The sequence below is a fragment of the Tachypleus tridentatus genome, chromosome 1 (genome assembly GCF_004210375.1).
Source record: "Tachypleus tridentatus isolate NWPU-2018 chromosome 1, ASM421037v1, whole genome shotgun sequence".
NCBI classification, from domain to species: domain Eukaryota; kingdom Metazoa; phylum Arthropoda; class Merostomata; order Xiphosura; family Limulidae; genus Tachypleus; species Tachypleus tridentatus.
In genome coordinates, this window is record NC_134825.1 from 184,383,230 (window position 1) to 184,399,824 (window position 16,595).

General features: G+C 30.0%; 1 protein-coding gene across 1 annotated transcript in view; it reads left to right on the plus strand.

Moving 5' to 3' along the window:
* Positions 1 to 460: 460 nt before the first annotated feature.
* The window catches only part of LOC143233850 (transcriptional regulator protein Pur-beta-like), a 32,209-nt gene continuing 16,074 nt past the window's right edge, over positions 461 to 16,595 (plus strand). The window contains exon 1 of the mRNA XM_076470635.1: positions 461 to 589. Coding sequence (XP_076326750.1) covers positions 461 to 589 — 129 coding nt within the window. The remainder of the gene's footprint in view (positions 590 to 16,595) is intronic.

Sequence of the window (16,595 nt, forward strand, 5' to 3'; positions counted from 1 at the left end):
ATCACTAAAATTAATTTGAATTATGAGATAGTAACTAAAATTATATTTGTTTTGACAAAATAAAATGTAATACTCTGTGATAAGAAATCCTTCAAAAGTTGGTCCTTTTTAAAATGCTTGGGGAAAAGAGATCATGTTTTTTGTGTTAAATTGATTTCTTGAATCTGTGTTTTTCTAACGTTATAAAATCATATTCAAAATATATCATAGCCCTAACTATACAACAGTTACACTAGTCTTACCCTTTCACTGTTTGCAGTGTACCACTGGAAACATCTAATGTACAGAACATTAATTCTGAGTTATCCATTCTGAACTGATTTCACTTCAAAGATGTTTATAACATAAGGTTTATAAACTGTACCAAAAATGAAAATGTTTTCCTTTATTAATATTATAAATGATAGTTTATAATTTTGTCTAGAACCTTGCTTTAGAGAAATTATTTTACTATATTTTAATGGCATCAGGTCCACCTAATCCAGATAACTTACCAGAAGATGGAAAGTTGAAAAGTGAAGTGATGATAAAGGAGAACAGAAGGTATTATCTTGACCTCAAAGAAAATTCCAGAGGAAGGTTTTTAAGAGTAAGCATTAACAAAATGTCTTAGTTTTAAATTTAATTGAACAAAATGTCTTAGTTTTAAATTTAATTGAACAAAATGTCTTAGTTTTAAATTTAATTGAACAAAATGTCTTAGTTTTAAATTTAATTGAACAAAATGTCTTAGTTTTCTCTCCCTCCAGAAAACTCTGAATGCAGAATTGTCTCAGCTTTACCCAGAATAATGTTGGATTATTACAGAAATCTAGTTTCTCTTTCTCATAAGTTATCCTAATTTCATAACATAAGTAAGTGATGAATATGATACTGAGAGTGAAAAAAAATTTAATCTTAGTAACTTATGATTACAACATAATCCATCTTCAGTTGTTGTCAGCACAAACCATTTTGTTTGAATTCTTGTGGAAGCCAAAATCTGCCACCATATAATTAAAAGAGATCAGTTATTGATAAAATGAAATAAATTTTGTTTATGGGAGTTTATCTTAGAGGATGTGATTGTTCATGGGAGTTTATCTTAGAGGATGTGATTGTTCATGGGAGTTTATCTTAGAGGATGTGATATTCTTTTAACTCTTGTATCGGATCAACATCTGTTTATGTCAAGATTTTTTGTATGTGGACCGTAGGTGTCTGTGACTTGTTGGCAATGAATTCTAACAATAAACAGACAGCATATGCTCCACTTGTTTTAAAGTAATATATTCAATACAAGTTAAATGTACATACAAAAATTCTTTACTCTGTGGAAATCACAGTTGTATATCAAACTATAAATAATTCTATTTTCTTGTCAAAAATCTATTTAGTCTGATTAAATTACTTTAGAATGTAATTGATGAAATTAATTATTTTTATCTATTTTTATCAGTGAATTATATACTTACATTTCCCTGTGTGTTACCACAATTATATCTTGAACTTTAATTACTTTTTTCCTCTTTGTAAAAGTCCACACAGATGGGTTCATTTACTTTAGAACACCCTTTGAAAAGACAAAATATTTTCCTTATTTTTACTACACTGTGAAACTCACTTTAAAATATCACCTGTTACAGCTAATCAGTGATATGCCAGCTAACTTCAGGTTTTCTTTCTATAACTAATTTTCTAACTGAACTGCACCTTTTTCTTCACTTTTCATTACTTCACTTGACTTGCAGTTGTTTTGCCACCTATATTTATAAGTTGTCCATCTGAGGCCCCGAAGTTTGTCTACACTACATGAGAAGAACTGTAAGATAATGAGACTTGAGTAACATGAGATACAACAGTATTAACACAGCCTAGCCAAGGATGTGTTGAAAACTAAACAATAATTAAATATTAAGTCACAAAATAAACTAAATACTGACACCTACACTAAATAGTCTTGTATATCTAACAGATCTTTCACTTTAATAATGATCTGTCTTCATTTTTAGGCTTAACTTTTCAAACTGAGATGTTTATTTAAATGTGACAAATAATTCTTATACTCCTCATTTTAATTAATTTCTCAGCCCTCCTGTATCTGACAATAATTAAAACTATATACTTGTTCCACAGATAACTAAGTAACTAATATATATGTAAAGACAGCTCGTTTGGGTTGAGAAAATATTTTACATAGAGGAGCAAACAATGTTTCGACACTCTTCGGTTATCATCAAGTTTACAAAGAAAGAAAGAGGTAACTGACCAGAAGCTGACCACATAAAAAAACTCAAAATTAAAGAAGCCTTACTTATACAAAAGCTTAGGCCCAAAATAAACCAATACAAAGGAACACCTTTATACCTATATTAAAAATAATATAATAAAATAAATAATATAATTTATATATTTAAACATCTAAGCACGTCCTCTACATTTCAACACTCAGTTACACAACCCCTTTCAAACATGTGGTCAGTTTCCAGTCAGTTACCTCTTTCTTTCTTTGTGAACCTGACGATGACCAAAGAAGGTTGAAACATTGTTTGCTCCTCTACGTAAAATATTTTCTCAACCCAAACGAGCCATTTTTACATATGAATTTGTCTCTACAAGTGGATTTTCTCGACATCACTGATAAGTAATTAATACAACAGTGACATTTATCATGGCTGAAGCTTGTTTCCAGTGCACATGTCTGATCTGTGGCTGATTCCATTCACTTTACACACATTTGATCTGGAGTTGATCCCATTCACTTTAGACATGTCTGATGTGGAGCTGATCCCATTCACTTTAGACATATCTGATGTGGAGCTGATCCCATTCACTTTACACACATTTGATATGGAGTTGATCCCATTCACTTTAGACATGTCTGATGTGGAGCTGATTCCATTCACTTTAGAGATATCTGATGTGGAGCTGATCCCATTCACTTTAGACATGTCTGATGTGGAGCTGATCCCATTCACTTTAGACATATCTGATGTGGAGCTGATCCCATTCACTTTAGACATATCTGATGTGGAGCTGATCCCATTCACTTTAGACATATCTGATGTGGAGCTGATCCCATTCACTTTACACACATTTGATATGGAGTTCATCCCATTCACTTTACACGTGTCTGATCTGGAGTTCATCCCATTCGCTTTACACATGTCTGATCTGGAGTTGATTGCATTCACTTTAGATGTGTCTGATGTGGAGCTGATCCCATTCACTTTACACGTGTCTGATGTGGAGTTGATCCCATTCACTTTACACGTGTCTGATGTGGAGTTGATCCCATTCACTTTACACGTGTCTGATCTGGAGTTGATCCCATTCACTTTACACGTGTCTGATCTGGAGTTCATCCAATTCGCTTTACACATGTCTGATCTGGAGTTGATTGCATTCACTTTAGATGTGTCTGATGTGGAGCTGATCTCATTCACTTTACACGTGTCTGATCTGGAGTTCATCCCATTCGCTTTACACATGTCTGATGTGGAGCTGATCCCATTCACTTTACACGTGTCTGATGTGGAGCTGATCCCATTCACTTTACACGTGTCTGATCTGGAGTTCATCCCATTCGCTTTACACGTGTCTGATCTGGAGTTCATCCCATTTGCTTTACACGTGTCTGATCTGGAGTTCATCCCATTTGCTTTACACGTGTCTGATCTGGAGTTCATTGCATTCACTTTACACGTGTCTGATGTGGAGCTGATCCCATTCACTTTACATGTGTCTGATCAGAGGCTTATCACATTCTCTTTACAGATAAGTGAACTGTAGTTGTTACATTTTCTTGACACCTGTTTGACCTGAGGTTTCTCCCATTCTCTTTACACATTATTCCTTCCCATATCAATATGTAACCTTTGCCAAGTTCATCATCCACATCTACACATTTCCAATAAGACTAATTGCATCAAGTACTCAATCACTGATGTATCCACATTTGTTATACAGGGTGTTCGGAAAGTCACTGTGCAGTTTTGTCTGTTAATAAATATATAAGTGCACAGTGACTTTCTGAACACCCTGTATAACAAATGTGGATACATCAATGATTTATTAACCAGTGTCTATTTATTGCTATTTTTGAAATGTTGGTTACTTAACCAGTGTCTATTACATGCAGACTTAGTGTTGTTTTCTGTTCAAGCGTTCTATCCAAATATTTCTTTACTGCAACAACATAGAACTTTAAACGTTGAAATATTTTAGACTATCTTAAATAATTCAAGTAATAAAGAGTTTGAAAATCTAAAATGGTGTAGGGATGATACAGCTATACATAGATCATTCCTACATGACTTTCAATAGTGAAATTTAATGTTACACTGTGAAATGTAGGCATGACTTTATGATTACTGCAGTTGGAAGTTATATATATTCCTGACTATTGGTATGCAGTTTGTTTATTGTAATATCATGGTCATTACAAGATAGGTATAAATATAGAGTAACTAAGACTTGTGTACAAGAAAACCAAAGTCGAAACATGTCTTGATAATTACAGACTCTCAGAGTTGAGTCAAACTGATCAACCTATTAATCATTTTGTACTCATGCGTTTTACAGTGTAACGTAATGTAGTAGTTGTCTCCCTAAAAAAACACCTGTTGTATAGTATGCACTTCAAGGGGTGGTTATAATATTCATTACATTAAAAATGTGACTTATTTTAAAAATGACTACTGGTTATTATGACTAAGTGGTGAGATTGTGACCTGCTCAGAAACATAAAGTAGGTTTCCGTTCAAACCTAAATAAAATGATAAATTGTAAAGTTATCTCGGCAGAAATAACAAGAAAACTGAACAATATGGTGGGTTTGGTCACTTTTTGGTTTGGTATCTAAGTGATAGTTTCCTGCTTTATTTTGGGGTTTGTTGTATAGAGAAACAAATAACAATCATGTTTTAAAGTATCTGTTATTGTTATATTATACTTATTGAATAGATGTGCCATCTCTACATATAAAGTGTATCAACTTTATGATAATAAAAGACATTTATTACAAAATGTTCAAAAATCACTGTATGGTCCATGTTACTCAATCCTTGGATTGAGAGATAGTAGTGCACTTGAACAGGATTAACAGAAACACAAGGTTACAAAACAGAAAATGTTTAATATGCAACTCGAATTTTTACAACATGTTTTTTTTTAACAACAACTCAAACATGTTTGATCCTAAACAAAAATTACTTCGGTATGCTGGTGTAAGGCAGAATTTACTAATAACACTGTTCTGTTGCAGATACAAATTGCTCACATTGGATGATTTGAGATATAGAATTTAATTCTTTTAGTCTCAGAATTATTACTGAAATATTAATGTATTTGTTTTCAACAAAGAACTTAAAATTTGAACATTTTGCTTCTACGAATCAAAGAAAGTTTATATTTTCAAAATAAAAGGTACAAGTTATTCCAATGCTTTATCTTTGTCTTATTTACTAGTTAGTGACTTCATTTTTCCCCAATCATATTTATTTCACAAATAATAGCTAGAGCAGTCCTCATACTTATTATTTAAAAGACTTCTTTTCTTCCCTAATAATCTAGATTTCACAAACAATAGCTAGAGCAGTCCTCATACTTATTATTTAAATTACTTCTTTTCTTCCATAATAATCTAGATTTCACAAACAGTAGCTAGAGCGGTTCTCATACTTATTATGTAAATTACTTCTTTTCTTCCCTAATAATCTAGATTTCACAAACAATAGCTAGAGCAGTCCTCATACTTATTATTTAAAAGACTTCTTTTCTTCTCTAATAATCTAGATTTCACAAACAATAGCTAGAGCAGTCCTCATACTTATTATTTAAATTACTTTTTTTCTTCCCTTATAATCTAGATTTCACAAACAGTAGCTAGAGCGGTTCTCATACTTATTATGTAAATTACTTCTTTTCTTCCCTAATAATCTAGATTTCACAAACAATAGCTAGAGCAGTCATCATACTTATTATTATTACCTCTTTTCTTCCATAATAATCTAGATTTCACAAACAGTAGCTAGAGCAGTCCTCATACTTATTATTTAAAAGACTTCTTTTCTTCCCTAATAATCTAGATTTCACAAACAATAGCTAGAGCAGTCCTCATACTTATTATTATTTCCTCTTTTCTTCCCTAATAATCTAGATTTCACAAACAATAGCTAGAGCAGTCATCATACTTATTATTATTACCTCTTTTCTTCCCTAATAATCTAGATTTCACAAACAATAGCTAGAGCAGTCCTCATACTTATTATTTAAAAGACTTCTTTTCTTCCATAATAATCTAGATTTCACAAACAATAGCTAGAGCAGTCCTCATACTTATTATTTAAAAGACTTCTTTTCTTCCATAATAATCTAGATTTCACAAACAATAGCTAGAGCAGTCCTCATACTTATTATTTAAAAGACTTCTTTTCTTCCATAATAATCTAGATTTCACAAATAATAGCTAGAGCAGTCCTCATACTTATTATTATTACTTCTTTTCTTCCATAATAATCTAGATTTCACAAATAATAGCTAGAGCAGTCCTCATACTTATTATTTAAAAGACTTCTTTTCTTCCATAATAATCTAGATTTCACAAGCAATAGCTAGAGCAGTCCTCATACTTATTATTATTACTTCTTTTCTTCCATAATAATCTAGATTTCACAAACAATAGCTAGAGCAGTCCTCATACTTATTATTTAAAAGACTTCTTTTCTTCCCTAATAATCTAGATTTCACAAACAGTAGCTAGAGCGGTTCTCATACTTATTATTTAAAAGACTTCTTTTCTTCCCTAATAATCTATATTTTCACAAACAATAGCTAGAGCAGTCCTCATACTTCTTATTTAAAAGACTTCTTTTCTTCCCTAATAATCTAGATTTCACAAACAGTAGCTAGAGCGGTTCTCATACTTATTATTTAAAAGACTTCTTTTCTTCCATAATAATCTAGATTTCACAAACAATAGCTAGAGCAGTCCTCATACTTATTATTTAAAAGACTTCTTTTCTTCCCTAATAATCTAGATTTCACAAACAATAGCTAGAGCAGTTCTCATACTTATTATTTAAAGACTTCTTTTCTTCCCTAATAATCTATATTTTCACAAACAATAGCTAGAGCAGTCCTCATACTTATTATTTAAATTACTTCTTTTCTTCCCTAATAATCTAGATTTCACAAACAGTAGCTAGAGCAGTCCTCATACTTATTATTTAAATTACTTCTTTTCTTCCCTAATAATCTAGATTTCACAAACAATAGCTAGAGCAGTCCTCATACTTATTATTTAAAAGACTTCTTTTCTTCCATAATAATCTAGATTTCACAAACAATAGCTAGAGCAGTCCTCATACTTATTATTTAAAAGACATCTTTTCTTCCATAATAATCTAGATTTCACAAACAATAGCTAGAGCGGTTCTCATACTTATTATTTAAAAGACTTCTTTTCTTCCATAATAATCTAGATTTCACAAACAATAGCTAGAGCAGTCCTCATACTTATTATTTAAAGACTTCTTTTCTTCCATAATAATCTAGATTTCACAAATAATAGCTAGAGCAGTCCTCATACTTATTATTATTACTTCTTTTCTTCCATAATAATCTAGATTTCACAAACAATAGCTAGAGCAGTCCTCATACTTATTATTTAAAAGACTTCTTTTCTTCCATAATAATCTAGATTTCACAAACAATAGCTAGAGCAGTCCTCATACTTATTATTTAAAAGACTTCTTTTCTTCCCTAATAATCTAGATTTCACAAACAATAGCTAGAGCAGTCCTCATACTTCTTATTTAAAAGACTTCTTTTCTTCCCTAATAATCTAGATTTCACAAACAATAGCTAGAGCAGTCCTCATACTTATTATTTAAAAGACATCTTTTCTTCCATAATAATCTAGATTTCACAAACAATAGCTAGAGCGGTTCTCATACTTATTATTTAAAAGACTTCTTTTCTTCCATAATAATCTAGATTTCACAAACAATAGCTAGAGCAGTCCTCATACTTATTATTTAAAAGACTTCTTTTCTTCCATAATAATCTAGATTTCACAAATAATAGCTAGAGCAGTCCTCATACTTATTATTATTACTTCTTTTCTTCCATAATAATCTAGATTTCACAAACAATAGCTAGAGCAGTCCTCATACTTATTATTTAAAGACTTCTTTTCTTCCATAATAATCTAGATTTCACAAACAATAGCTAGAGCAGTCCTCATACTTATTATTTAAAAGACTTCTTTTCTTCCCTAATAATCTAGATTTCACAAACAGTAGCTAGAGCGGTTCTCATACTTATTATTTAAAAGACTTCTTTTCTTCCATAATAATCTAGATTTCACAAACAATAGCTAGAGCAGTCCTCATACTTATTATTATTACTTCTTTTCTTCCATAATAATCTAGATTTCACAAACAATAGCTAGAGCAGTCCTCATACTTATTATTTAAAGACTTCTTTTCTTCCCTAATAATCTAGATTTCACAAACAATAGCTAGAGCAGTTCTCATACTTATTATTTAAAAGACTTCTTTTCTTCCCTAATAATCTATATTTTCACAAACAATAGCTAGAGCAGTCCTCATACTTATTATTTAAATTACTTCTTTTCTTCCCTAATAATCTAGATTTCACAAACAGTAGCTAGAGCAGTCCTCATACTTATTATTTAAAAGACTTCTTTTCTTCCATAATAATCTAGATTTCACAAACAATAGCTAGAGCAGTCCTCATACTTATTATTTAAATTACTTCTTTTCTTCCCTAATAATCTAGATTTCACAAACAATAGCTAGAGCAGTCCTCATACTTATTATTTAAAAGACTTCTTTTCTTCTCTAATAATCTAGATTTCACAAACAATAGCTAGAGCAGTCCTCATACTTATTATTTAAAAGACTTCTTTTCTTCCCTAATAATCTAGATTTCACAAACAATAGCTAGAGCAGTCATCATACTTATTATTATTACCTCTTTTCTTCCATAATAATCTAGATTTCACAAACAGTAGCTAGAGCAGTCCTCATACTTATTATTTAAAAGACTTCTTTTCTTCCCTAATAATCTAGATTTCACAAACAATAGCTAGAGCAGTCCTCATACTTATTATTATTACCTCTTTTCTTCCCTAATAATCTAGATTTCACAAACAATAGCTAGAGCAGTCATCATACTTATTATTATTACCTCTTTTCTTCCCTAATAATCTAGATTTCACAAACAATAGCTAGAGCAGTCCTCATACTTATTATTTAAAAGACTTCTTTTCTTCCATAATAATCTAGATTTCACAAACAATAGCTAGAGCAGTCCTCATACTTATTATTTAAAAGACTTCTTTTCTTCCATAATAATCTAGATTTCACAAACAATAGCTAGAGCAGTCCTCATACTTATTATTTAAAAGACTTCTTTTCTTCCATAATAATCTAGATTTCACAAATAATAGCTAGAGCAGTCCTCATACTTATTATTATTACTTCTTTTCTTCCATAATAATCTAGATTTCACAAATAATAGCTAGAGCAGTCCTCATACTTATTATTTAAAAGACTTCTTTTCTTCCATAATAATCTAGATTTCACAAACAATAGCTAGAGCAGTCCTCATACTTATTATTATTACTTCTTTTCTTCCATAATAATCTAGATTTCACAAACAATAGCTAGAGCAGTCCTCATACTTATTATTTAAAAGACTTCTTTTCTTCCCTAATAATCTAGATTTCACAAACAATAGCTAGAGCAGTTCTCATACTTATTATTTAAAAGACTTCTTTTCTTCCCTAATAATCTATATTTTCACAAACAATAGCTAGAGCAGTCCTCATACTTCTTATTTAAAAGACTTCTTTTCTTCCCTAATAATCTAGATTTCACAAACAGTAGCTAGAGCGGTTCTCATACTTATTATTTAAAAGACTTCTTTTCTTCCATAATAATCTAGATTTCACAAACAATAGCTAGAGCAGTCCTCATACTTATTATTTAAAAGACTTCTTTTCTTCCCTAATAATCTAGATTTCACAAACAATAGCTAGAGCGGTTCTCATACTTATTATTTAAAAGACTTCTTTTCTTCCCTAATAATCTATATTTTCACAAACAATAGCTAGAGCAGTCCTCATACTTATTATTTAAATTACTTCTTTTCTTCCCTAATAATCTAGATTTCACAAACAGTAGCTAGAGCAGTCCTCATACTTATTATTTAAATTACTTCTTTTCTTCCCTAATAATCTAGATTTCACAAACAATAGCTAGAGCAGTCATCATACTTATTATTATTACCTCTTTTCTTCCCTAATAATCTAGATTTCACAAACAATAGCTAGAGCAGTCCTCATACTTATTATTTAAAAGACTTCTTTTCTTCCATAATAATCTAGATTTCACAAACAATAGCTAGAGCAGTCCTCATACTTATTATTTAAAAGACTTCTTTTCTTCCATAATAATCTAGATTTCACAAACAATAGCTAGAGCAGTCCTCATACTTATTATTTAAAAGACTTCTTTTCTTCCATAATAATCTAGATTTCACAAATAATAGCTAGAGCAGTCCTCATACTTATTATTATTACTTCTTTTCTTCCATAATAATCTAGATTTCACAAATAATAGCTAGAGCAGTCCTCATACTTATTATTTAAAAGACTTCTTTTCTTCCATAATAATCTAGATTTCACAAACAATAGCTAGAGCAGTCCTCATACTTATTATTATTACTTCTTTTCTTCCATAATAATCTAGATTTCACAAACAATAGCTAGAGCAGTCCTCATACTTATTATTTAAAAGACTTCTTTTCTTCCCTAATAATCTAGATTTCACAAACAGTAGCTAGAGCGGTTCTCATACTTATTATTTAAAGACTTCTTTTCTTCCATAATAATCTAGATTTCACAAACAATAGCTAGAGCAGTCCTCATACTTATTATTTAAAAGACTTCTTTTCTTCCCTAATAATCTAGATTTCACAAACAATAGCTAGAGCGGTTCTCATACTTATTATTTAAAAGACTTCTTTTCTTCCCTAATAATCTATATTTTCACAAACAATAGCTAGAGCAGTCCTCATACTTATTATTTAAATTACTTTTTTTCTTCCCTAATAATCTAGATTTCACAAACAGTAGCTAGAGCAGTCCTCATACTTATTATTTAAATTACTTCTTTTCTTCCCTAATAATCTAGATTTCACAAACAATAGCTAGAGCAGTCCTCATACTTATTATTTAAAAGACTTCTTTTCTTCCATAATAATCTAGATTTCACAAACAATAGCTAGAGCAGTCCTCATACTTATTATTTAAAAGACATCTTTTCTTCCATAATAATCTAGATTTCACAAACAATAGCTAGAGCGGTTCTCATACTTATTATTTAAAAGACTTCTTTTCTTCCATAATAATCTAGATTTCACAAACAATAGCTAGAGCAGTCCTCATACTTATTATTTAAAAGACTTCTTTTCTTCCATAATAATCTAGATTTCACAAATAATAGCTAGAGCAGTCCTCATACTTATTATTATTACTTCTTTTCTTCCATAATAATCTAGATTTCACAAACAATAGCTAGAGCAGTCCTCATACTTATTATTTAAAAGACTTCTTTTCTTCCATAATAATCTAGATTTCACAAACAATAGCTAGAGCAGTCCTCATACTTATTATTTAAAAGACTTCTTTTCTTCCCTAATAATCTAGATTTCACAAACAATAGCTAGAGCGGTTCTCATACTTATTATTTAAAAGACTTCTTTTCTTCCATAATAATCTAGATTTCACAAACAATAGCTAGAGCAGTCCTCATACTTATTATTATTACTTCTTTTCTTCCATAATAATCTAGATTTCACAAACAATAGCTAGAGCAGTCCTCATACTTATTATTTAAAGACTTCTTTTCTTCCCTAATAATCTAGATTTCACAAACAATAGCTAGAGCAGTTCTCATACTTATTATTTAAAAGACTTCTTTTCTTCCCTAATAATCTATATTTTCACAAACAATAGCTAGAGCAGTCCTCATACTTATTATTTAAATTACTTCTTTTCTTCCCTAATAATCTAGATTTCACAAACAGTAGCTAGAGCAGTCCTCATACTTATTATTTAAAAGACTTCTTTTCTTCCATAATAATCTAGATTTCACAAACAATAGCTAGAGCAGTCCTCATACTTATTATTTAAATTACTTCTTTTCTTCCCTAATAATCTAGATTTCACAAACAATAGCTAGAGCAGTCCTCATACTTATTATTTAAAGACTTCTTTTCTTCCCTAATAATCTAGATTTCACAAACAATAGCTAGAGCAGTCCTCATACTTATTATTTAAATTACTTTTTTTCTTCCCTTATAATCTAGATTTCACAAACAGTAGCTAGAGCGGTTCTCATACTTATTATGTAAATTACTTCTTTTCTTCCCTAATAATCTAGATTTCACAAACAATAGCTAGAGCAGTCATCATACTTATTATTATTACCTCTTTTCTTCCATAATAATCTAGATTTCACAAACAGTAGCTAGAGCAGTCCTCATACTTATTATTTAAAAGACTTCTTTTCTTCCCTAATAATCTAGATTTCACAAACAATAGCTAGAGCAGTCCTCATACTTATTATTATTACCTCTTTTCTTCCCTAATAATCTAGATTTCACAAACAATAGCTAGAGCAGTCATCATACTTATTATTATTACCTCTTTTCTTCCCTAATAATCTAGATTTCACAAACAATAGCTAGAGCAGTCCTCATACTTATTATTTAAAAGACTTCTTTTCTTCCATAATAATCTAGATTTCACAAACAATAGCTAGAGCAGTCCTCATACTTATTATTTAAAAGACTTCTTTTCTTCCATAATAATCTAGATTTCACAAACAATAGCTAGAGCAGTCCTCATACTTATTATTTAAAAGACTTCTTTTCTTCCATAATAATCTAGATTTCACAAATAATAGCTAGAGCAGTCCTCATACTTATTTATTACTTCTTTTCTTCCATAATAATCTAGATTTCACAAATAATAGCTAGAGCAGTCCTCATACTTATTATTTAAAAGACTTCTTTTCTTCCATAATAATCTAGATTTCACAAACAATAGCTAGAGCAGTCCTCATACTTATTATTATTACTTCTTTTCTTCCATAATAATCTAGATTTCACAAACAATAGCTAGAGCAGTCCTCATACTTATTATTTAAAAGACTTCTTTTCTTCCCTAATAATCTAGATTTCACAAACAATAGCTAGAGCAGTTCTCATACTTATTATTTAAAAGACTTCTTTTCTTCCCTAATAATCTATATTTTCACAAACAATAGCTAGAGCAGTCCTCATACTTCTTATTTAAAAGACTTCTTTTCTTCCCTAATAATCTAGATTTCACAAACAGTAGCTAGAGCGGTTCTCATACTTATTATTTAAAAGACTTCTTTTCTTCCATAATAATCTAGATTTCACAAACAATAGCTAGAGCAGTCCTCATACTTATTATTTAAAAGACTTCTTTTCTTCCCTAATAATCTAGATTTCACAAACAATAGCTAGAGCGGTTCTCATACTTATTATTTAAAAGACTTCTTTTCTTCCCTAATAATCTATATTTTCACAAACAATAGCTAGAGCAGTCCTCATACTTATTATTTAAATTACTTCTTTTCTTCCCTAATAATCTAGATTTCACAAACAGTAGCTAGAGCAGTCCTCATACTTATTATTTAAATTACTTCTTTTCTTCCCTAATAATCTAGATTTCACAAACAATAGCTAGAGCAGTCCTCATACTTATTATTTAAAAGACTTCTTTTCTTCCATAATAATCTAGATTTCACAAACAATAGCTAGAGCAGTCCTCATACTTATTATTTAAAAGACATCTTTTCTTCCATAATAATCTAGATTTCACAAACAATAGCTAGAGCGGTTCTCATACTTATTATTTAAAAGACTTCTTTTCTTCCATAATAATCTAGATTTCACAAACAATAGCTAGAGCAGTCCTCATACTTATTATTTAAAAGACTTCTTTTCTTCCATAATAATCTAGATTTCACAAACAATAGCTAGAGCAGTCCTCATACTTATTATTTAAAAGACTTCTTTTCTTCCATAATAATCTAGATTTCACAAATAATAGCTAGAGCAGTCCTCATACTTATTATTATTACTTCTTTTCTTCCATAATAATCTAGATTTCACAAATAATAGCTAGAGCAGTCCTCATACTTATTATTTAAAAGACTTCTTTTCTTCCATAATAATCTAGATTTCACAAACAATAGCTAGAGCAGTTCTCATACTTATTATTTAAAAGACTTCTTTTCTTCCCTAATAATCTATATTTTCACAAACAATAGCTAGAGCAGTCCTCATACTTCTTATTTAAAAGACTTCTTTTCTTCCCTAATAATCTAGATTTCACAAACAGTAGCTAGAGCGGTTCTCATACTTATTATTTAAAAGACTTCTTTTCTTCCATAATAATCTAGATTTCACAAACAATAGCTAGAGCAGTCCTCATACTTATTATTTAAAAGACTTCTTTTCTTCCCTAATAATCTAGATTTCACAAACAATAGCTAGAGCGGTTCTCATACTTATTATTTAAAAGACTTCTTTTCTTCCCTAATAATCTATATTTTCACAAACAATAGCTAGAGCAGTCCTCATACTTATTATTTAAATTACTTCTTTTCTTCCCTAATAATCTAGATTTCACAAACAGTAGCTAGAGCAGTCCTCATACTTATTATTTAAATTACTTCTTTTCTTCCCTAATAATCTAGATTTCACAAACAATAGCTAGAGCAGTCCTCATACTTATTATTTAAAAGACTTCTTTTCTTCCATAATAATCTAGATTTCACAAACAATAGCTAGAGCAGTCCTCATACTTATTATTTAAAGACATCTTTTCTTCCATAATAATCTAGATTTCACAAACAATAGCTAGAGCGGTTCTCATACTTATTATTTAAAAGACTTCTTTTCTTCCATAATAATCTAGATTTCACAAACAATAGCTAGAGCAGTCCTCATACTTATTGTTTAAAAGACTTCTTTTCTTCCATAATAATCTAGATTTCACAAATAATAGCTAGAGCAGTCCTCATACTTATTATTATTACTTCTTTTCTTCCATAATAATCTAGATTTCACAAACAATAGCTAGAGCAGTCCTCATACTTATTATTTAAAAGACTTCTTTTCTTCCATAATAATCTAGATTTCACAAACAATAGCTAGAGCAGTCCTCATACTTATTATTTAAAAGACTTCTTTTCTTCCCTAATAATCTAGATTTCACAAACAGTAGCTAGAGCGGTTCTCATACTTATTATTTAAAGACTTCTTTTCTTCCATAATAATCTAGATTTCACAAACAATAGCTAGAGCAGTCCTCATACTTATTATTACTTCTTTTCTTCCATAATAATCTAGATTTCACAAACAATAGCTAGAGCAGTCCTCATACTTATTATTTAAAGACTTCTTTCTTCCCTAATAATCTAGATTTCACAAACAATAGCTAGAGCAGTTCTCATACTTATTATTTAAAAGACTTCTTTTCTTCCCTAATAATCTATATTTTCACAAACAATAGCTAGAGCAGTTCTCATACTTATTATTTAAATTACTTCTTTTCTTCCCTAATAATCTAGATTTCACAAACAGTAGCTTGAGCAGTCCTCATACTTATTATTTAAAAGACTTCTTTTCTTCCATAATAATCTAGATTTCACAAACAATAGCTAGAGGAGTCCTCATACTTATTATTTAAAAGACTTCTTTTCTTCCATAATAATCTAGATTTCACAAACAATAGCTAGAGCAGTCCTCATACTTATTATTTAAATTACTTCTTTTCTTCCCTAATAATCTAGATTTCACAAACAGTAGCTAGAGCAGTCCTCATACTTATTATTTAAAGACTTCTTTTCTTCCATAATAATCTAGATTTCACAAACAATAGCTAGAGCAGTCCTCATACTTATTATTTAAAAGACTTCTTTTTTTCCATAATAATCTAGATTTCACAAACAATAGCTAGAGCAGTCCTCATACTTATTATTTAAATTACTTCTTTTCTTCCCTAATAATCTAGATTTCACAAACAGTAGCTAGAGCAGTCCTCATACTTATTATTTAAAAGACTTCTTTTCTTCCATAATAATCTAGATTTCACAAACAATAGCTAGAGCAGTCCTCATACTTATTATTATTACTTCTTTTCTTCTCTAATAATCTAGATTTCACAAACAATTGCTAGAGCAGTCCTCATACTTATTATTTAAATTACTTCTTTTCTTCCCTAATAATCTAGATTTCACAAATAATAGCTAGAGCAGTCCTCATACTTATTATTTAAATTACTTCTTTTCTTCCCTAATAATCTAGATTTCACAAACAGTAGCTAGAGCAGTCCTCATACTTATTATTTAAAAGACTTCTTTTCTTCCATAATAATCTAGATTTCACAAACAATAGCTAGAGCAGTCCTCATACTTATTATTATTACTTCTTTTCTTCTCTAATAATCTAGATTTCACAAACAATTGCTAGAGCAGTCCTCA